The 7500-nt window shown below is 38.9% G+C and overlaps 1 protein-coding gene across 11 annotated transcripts in view; it reads left to right on the forward strand.

Moving 5' to 3' along the window:
* The window catches only part of mapk10 (mitogen-activated protein kinase 10), a 39317-nt gene that overhangs the window by 18964 nt on the left and 12853 nt on the right, over positions 1-7500 (forward strand). For 7 of the 11 annotated variants that reach the window (XM_027164728.2, XM_027164806.2, XM_027165298.2 and 4 more), the window contains 5 exons: positions 93-275; positions 1615-1739; positions 2317-2340; positions 5929-5992; positions 6998-7075. In XM_027164728.2, coding sequence (XP_027020529.1) covers positions 93-275; positions 1615-1739; positions 2317-2340; positions 5929-5992; positions 6998-7075 — 474 coding nt within the window. Of the gene's footprint in view, positions 1-92; positions 276-1614; positions 1740-2316; positions 2341-5928; positions 5993-6997; positions 7105-7500 lie in introns of all 11 variants that reach the window. The other 4 variants (XM_027165256.2, XM_027165370.2, XM_027164883.2 and 1 more) reach the window with 2 other exon arrangements.

Here is a 7500-nt window from a genome sequence, read left to right on the forward strand (position 1 = left end):
CCTTGAGTTTACATGATTAGTCCTGTGTGTAAAGGGTTGATGTTTGGGGCATTTTCTTTGTTGGTTTTTTCCCTAACTGTGGTCCTGCTCAGACATCGATCAGTGGAATAAGGTGATCGAGCAGCTCGGTACGCCATCGCCCGAGTTCATGAAGAAGCTCCAGCCCACAGTGAGGAACTATGTGGAGAACCGACCTAAATACGCTGGCCTCACTTTCCCTAAGCTGTTCCCCGACTGCCTGTTCCCTGCAGATTCCGAGCACAACAAACTCAAAGGTGATTCATGTGTCTGTTCAATCTGCTTTGTTTACTGTCTGTGGGAGTAAAACACTCGTGTCTATGAGCTCTCGTGCGACGAAGGACCACTAACACTAATTACTTTTCTAACACAATAAAATACTGCAGTCAAACACCGACTCGTGACATAGTTTGGGAACGTAAGGGATAAGTCAGTTGGTCATCATTAAGATTCTCTTGTGATTAGATTTAAACAGTCTTCATCGGGTCTGAGACAATTACGTTCCTGATTTTGATTCACCTCGAAGGTGCTAGGAGTTGATTAAAAAAAGAGTCGATTCAGTTAAAAACGAGTCGATTCCATACACGGAAAATGATTCAGCTCACAAACACAGCGAGTGACATGAACATATTTTGCCTTTTTTTTTGCATACTATCTGTTTATTTCAGGAACTATTAGGGTTGCAAAGGGGCGGAAAGTTTCCGGGAAATTTCCACGGGAACTTAATCTGGGGAATTTTGGAAATATTCCAAATTGGAAACTTTACTGGAATTTATGGAAATATACAAGAATTTATGGGAATTATTTGGAAATATAGGGAAATTTATATAAACTCTATCATATACAAACAGAGATAAAAATTTTTGTTTGGTCATAACACTCCTAATTTACTGCTTATTAAGAGTTAGTAAGGTAGTTATTAAGTTTTAGGTATTGGGTACGATTAAGAATGTAGAATTAGGTCATGCAGAATAAGGCATTAATATGTGCTTAATAAGTACTAATAAATAGACAATGTTCTATTAATATTCATGCTAATAATGTAAGCAACTAGTTAAATGACACGAAAATAAAGTGTTACTGTGCATGTTATGGAAGAATGCAAGTACATGCAGGAGTTTTGGCCTCAATGGCCTTCCAGTAAGCAGTGTGCTGCGCTAATAAGTTCCTTATTAAAGGCAAATGCAGAGTCTGCATTTTTTTTAAAAATTCCCCGTTAATTCCCATATATTCCCGTTAATTCCCATATATTCCCGTTAATTCCCATGGAAAGTTTCCAACCTTATTAACCATTTGCTAAAACTTTGTAAACACTATTTCTTTCCACTGTTGCCTGAAAAAGATATACGCAGTCCTGGAAAAACAGATCTTTCACATTTAAGGAAGAAAAATTCGATTTATTTGACTTCATCTTGTTAGCTATTGTGGCTCATACAGTACCAGGTCCTATTAGGAGAAAAAGCTAAAATAAAATGCCTTCACTTCCTTAAATATTCAGCCCATGTTTGATAGAAGTGTGTTGACTTTAACATCTGTGTGTGTGTGTGTGTGTGTGTGTGTGTGTGTGTGTGTGTGTGTGTGTGTGTGTCTCTGCAGCGAGTCAGGCCAGAGATCTTCTTTCTAAAATGCTGATCATCGATCCTGCTAAGCGGATATCGGTGGACGAGGCTCTTCAGCACCCCTACATCAACGTGTGGTACGATCCGTCTGAGGTGGAGGCGGTGAGTATCAGATCCGCCGAGTGTTATCGATCAGCAAACCTGGAGTCATGCGTAGCTCGGTTATTTGACCCGATGGCCTCGAGACAGAACGGAGTGGGATGATTTTTACATAAACCCGCCTACTGAAACACATACCAGCTTCACAAAATATATATATATTTATTTATATATATTTATATATCTAGCCGTATGTTAAGAAGGAAAATTTCCCCATAAGCTCACTCGTACGGTACGTCTTAATTTACCCACGTTCCAGAAATTCCAGCATGAGTTTCGCTCTAAATGCCAACAGAAAGTTAGAAGTTGCTTTAAGATTATTTTTGTCTATAATCTAACGCTTCTGCTGGGAAAGTGGAGATGGAGAGCGGCTCTGAAACGACCAACGTTTGTCGTTTGATTGTGATTGTGTAACATGTCAGGAGTACGAATGGTCACCCTGTCGCGTGAACTCCGGCTGATTTATTCTCATGTACCGTAACTTTAATGAACATACAGTTAATAGAAATCTAACAAAATTTAACTCATCTTGTTTGACTCTTCTCTCCCCTTCTCCACTGTCACACTTTTACTGATGAAGGCCAAAGATCTTCAGATATCCATGGTAAATAAAAATTTTTGGTCCAAGAATACGCTCTGCACCCACAAACCTCTCTCATCTCCAACAGATTTGTACAGATATTAATATATAGATATTATATAGACATTACAGATAAAGAGGCTACATGGGGAACAGATAGAGTTTTAGGGGTAAAGAGGTTGCCATGGTGAACATGGATGTACAGTATAATGCGTAGCAGCTGAGAAACATGACTGTCACTCGGTTCAGGTGATGCAGTTGAATCGTGGTCACTCTTACTAGACTGACTGATATAATTCAAGATGATCTTCAGCTGTTTTTTCCCCCTTTACTTGCTCATGTAATTGATTCAAGACCCCTACTCTGAATCCTCAACACTCCTGCACGCCAACGTTCATCTTCAAACTCCAGAATTCCATCAATAATCGTCATTAAAATCTGATTCAATATCAAACTAAAGCAAATTTTCTCCAACAAACTACATTGTCTAAAATCACCAGATTTCTTCAGCAAATTATTTATTAAACACCACCATTCAACCCCCAAACTGTGGTCATTTTTCATCTCCAACCAAATCGATACAACAGCAGTATGTATTGTTCATTGCAAGGGGAAAAAAACAACAACGTAATTTCTCTCAAAAAGCTACAACCATCAAAGACCAATGTTTATCATGAAACACCAACATTCACCATCAAACACCAACTTTCACCATCGAACACCAACATTCACCATCAAACACCAACATTCACCATCGAACACCAACATTCACCATAAAAAACTCCAACATATACCATAAAAAAAACACCAACATTCACCATCGAACAACCTTCACCATCGAACACCAACATTCACCATAAAAAACTCCAACATACACCATAAAAAAACACCAACATTCACCACCGAACACCAACATTCACCATCGAACACCAACCTTCACAATCAAACGCCAGCATTCACCATAAAAAACACCAACATACACCATCAAACACCTACATTCAACATCGAACACCAACATTCACCATAAAAAAAACACTAACAAATATCATTGAACACCAACATTCACCATCGAACACCAACATTCACCATCAAAAACTCCAACATATACCATAAAAAAACACCAACATTCACCATAAAAAACTCCAACCAACATATACCATAAAAAAAACACCAACATTCACCATCGAACAACAACCTTCACCATCGAACACCAACATTCACCATAAAAACTCCAACATACACCATAAAAAAACACCAACATTCACCATCGAACACCAACATTCACCATAAAAAACTCCAACATATACCATAAAAAAACACCAACATTCACCATAAAAAACTCCAACATATACCATAAAAAAACACCAACATTCACCATAAAAAACTCCAACATATACCATAAAAAAAACACCAACATTCACCATCGAACAACCTTCACCATCGAACACCAACATTCACCATAAAAAACTCCAACATACACCATAAAAAAACACCAACATTCACCATCGAACACCAACATTCACCATCGAACACCAACCTTCACCATCAAACATCAACCTTCACAATCAAACGCCAGCATTCACCATAAAAAACACCAACATACACCATCAAACACCTACATTCAACATCGAACACCAACATTCACCATAAAAAAAACACTAACAAATATCATTGAACACCAACATTCACCATCGAACACCAACATTCATAAATCAAAAACTCCAACATATACCATAAAAAAACACCAACATTCACCATAAAAAACTCCAACCAACATATACCATAAAAAAAATACCAACATTCGCCATCGAACAACAACCTTCACCATCGAACACCAACATTCACCATAAAAACTCCAACATACACCATAAAAAAACACCAACATTCACCATCGAACACCAACATTCACCATAAAAAACTCCAACATATACCATAAAAAAACACCAACATTCACCATAAAAAACTCCAACATATACCATAAAAAAACATCAACATTCACCATCGAACAACAACCTTCACCATCGAACACCAACATTCACCATAAAAAACTCCAACATATACCATAAAAAAACACCAACATTCACCATAAAAAACTCCAACATACACCATAAAAAAACACCAACATATACCATAGAAAACAACAACATTCACCATAAAAACTCCAACATATACCATAAAAAAACACCAACATTACACCATCCAACACCAACATCATCCATCCAACACCAACATTCACCATAAAAAACTCCAACATATACCATAAAAAAACACCAACATTCACCATAAAAAACTCCAACATATACCATAAAAAAAACATCAACATTCACCATCGAACAACAACCTTCACCATCGAACACCAACATTCACCATAAAAAACTCCAACATATACCATAAAAAAACACCAACATTCACCATAAAAAACTCCAACATATACCATAAAAAAAACACCAACATTCACCATCGAACAACAACATTCACCACTGAACACCAACATTCACCATAAAACTCCAACATTCACCATAAAAAACACCAACTTTCACCATCGAACATCAACATTCACCATCAAACATCAACCTTCACAATCAAACGCCAGCATTCACCGTAAAAAACACCAACATACACCATCAAACACCTACATTCAACATCGAACACCAACATTCACCATAAAACACCAACATACAACTTCAATACTAACTTAAATCAGCTGTCGGCCCAACACTGCTATTCATGAACACATCTCCACCGAACCTTCTCTATCAAACACCACCCACTCCGCCGGCCGTAACTACAAACCCCGGTTCCAGACACATCACTTAACATAACCTACAGCATCAGATAAGTACAAAGAACACATGTAAGATGTACCTGCCTCTGCTAGCTGTTACCTTCACTTTGTGGCAACTTTAATTGAACTTTGGCGTCATAAGCCTCAAGTGAACCACTGGAACACAAGTGGGCGGGGCCTGTGGCTGTTTAGCTGGTTAAAACATGTATTACTCTGGAGCGGTTTCGCCCAAATGTTTTTATCTGTATTTATTCTCTCTGCTTGCTAACCTATTTGTTACAGACAGACTCTGAAAAACAAAGACTGAAAAGAAATGAAGTGATAATAAATTACAAACCAAAACATCTCTAAGTCTTTAAGTTACGTCCGAACGAGCGTTAAATCACACCACTCTTTTTAATCGACTTCCTGTGACATCACCACATCACATTGAATTCCATAATCTAGCAATTTTAGCTTTCAGTTATTCAACACCTGAATCGTTTACTTTTTACCTCACTTACCTTATTTACCAGACGATAGCTATGTTTGCTAGCTAGCAACGTGATGCTAATTCAAAGCAGTGCACAAGTTTGCTAGCACTGAAGCGACGGTTTTATTGTCAGCCTTTTTTATTAGGTCGAATTTTACTTTTACTAGCTAGCTAGCTAACTATAACGGCTAACACCGATTAGCATTTAGATTAAATCCGTTATGTTTTTGCTAAACCGTGCTGAAGCACAAGAAGTGATGATGTCACCTAATGGAGTTTAACTTAAGCTCCTTCCCATTTCACTGAACTTAAACTGACCTCGGCATCTTGTCCGTCTCTTTTTCTGTCCCTCCAGCCTCCTCCTCAGATCTACGACAAGCAGCTGGATGAGAGAGAACACTCCATCGATGAGTGGAAAGGTAAAGCGCTAATCCGCGTCGGATTGGCCTCGGCTTCTGTAATCCCTCAGAGATGGGGATAAACACGCTGGAATTTTAGCTCAGGGATTAAATGGGATCGTTTTAATCACACTATAAAGAGCTATAGAGGAGATCTGCACATCTCATCACATCATAATAAGAGTGATACACGATTACTGTTAGCGTTAGTGTGTGAGCTGGACGTACAGTAGGAAGAGACTGAAACCAGTCGTTTTAGTCATTTTATAAAAAAGATAAAAATATTGGAGTTAATATAAAATAATTTACTAATATAATAACACTTTTACATAAAGATCAGATTGATGTGTGTGTGTGTGTGTGTGTGTGTGAGTTTGTGAGAGAGTGTGTGTGTTTGTGTGAGTTTGTGTGAGAGTGTGTGTGTTTGTGTGAGTGCGTGTGTGTTTGTGTGAGTGCTTGTGTTTGTGTTTGTGTGTTTGTATGAGTGTGTTTGTGTGAGTGTGTGTTTGTGTGAGTTTGTGTGAGTGTGTGGGTGTCTGTGTGTGTTTGTGTGAGTGTGTGTGTGTCTGTGTGTGTTTGTATGAGTGTGAGTGTGTGTGTGTGTGTGTATGTGTGTGAGTGTGTGTGTTTGTGTGAGTGTGTGTGTGTTTGTGTGAGTGTGTGTGTTTGTGTGAGTGCGTGTGTGTGTTTGTGTGAGTGTGTGTGTGTGTGTGTGAATGCGTGTGTGTGTTTGTGTTTGTGTGAGTGTGTGTTAGTATGTGTGTGTGTGTGTGTTTGTGTGAGTGCGTGTGTGTGTTTGTATGAGTGTGTGTGTGTGTGTGTGTGTGTGTGTGTGTGTGAGTGTGTGTGTGTGCTTCTCACTGAGAGAAATGCAATAAACATTACTACTAAACTACAGTATATGATTAAATGGATTTTTGTTTCTCTCTCTCTCTCTTTCTATCTCTCTCTCTCTCTCCCTCTCTCTCTCTCTCTCTCTCTCTCTCTCTCTCTCTCACACACACACACACACACACACAAACACAGAGCTGATCTATAAGGAAGTGATGAACTTTGAGGAGCGAACGAAGAATGGCGTGGTGAAGGGACAGCCTTCTCCTTCAGGTACTCTCACTGCATAGCCTAAGCTCTCTGTAAGTGCTGCTTCTCACGCTCCTCCTCCTTTTAATCATCCCTCCATCCTGTTCATCCCATTCCTCCCTCATCCGTGTATCGCACCACACCACAGGACACTGTGATGGTTTCCTGCACCTCAGATTAAACCAGACGAAGATGAAACTATCCGCGATTAATAAATAATCATCTAAATAATAAACGTAAACAAAAAACCAAACCGTTTTCAGTCTAAAGCTCTGGGTTTTTCGGAGGCAGGAGACCAGGACGTGTGGTTCCGTTCGTCTGGGACGTGTCAGACGTCTGTAAAATAACATCCCAACACAACATCTGCACACGTTCTTGTTTTCTGTGAAATAAAAGATCTAATGCTGTTTATAGTGATTTAAAGGCTTGTTGAGTTCATCATCAACAAC

Source organism: Tachysurus fulvidraco, chromosome 21 (genome assembly GCF_022655615.1).
Source record: "Tachysurus fulvidraco isolate hzauxx_2018 chromosome 21, HZAU_PFXX_2.0, whole genome shotgun sequence".
NCBI lineage: Eukaryota > Metazoa > Chordata > Actinopteri > Siluriformes > Bagridae > Tachysurus > Tachysurus fulvidraco.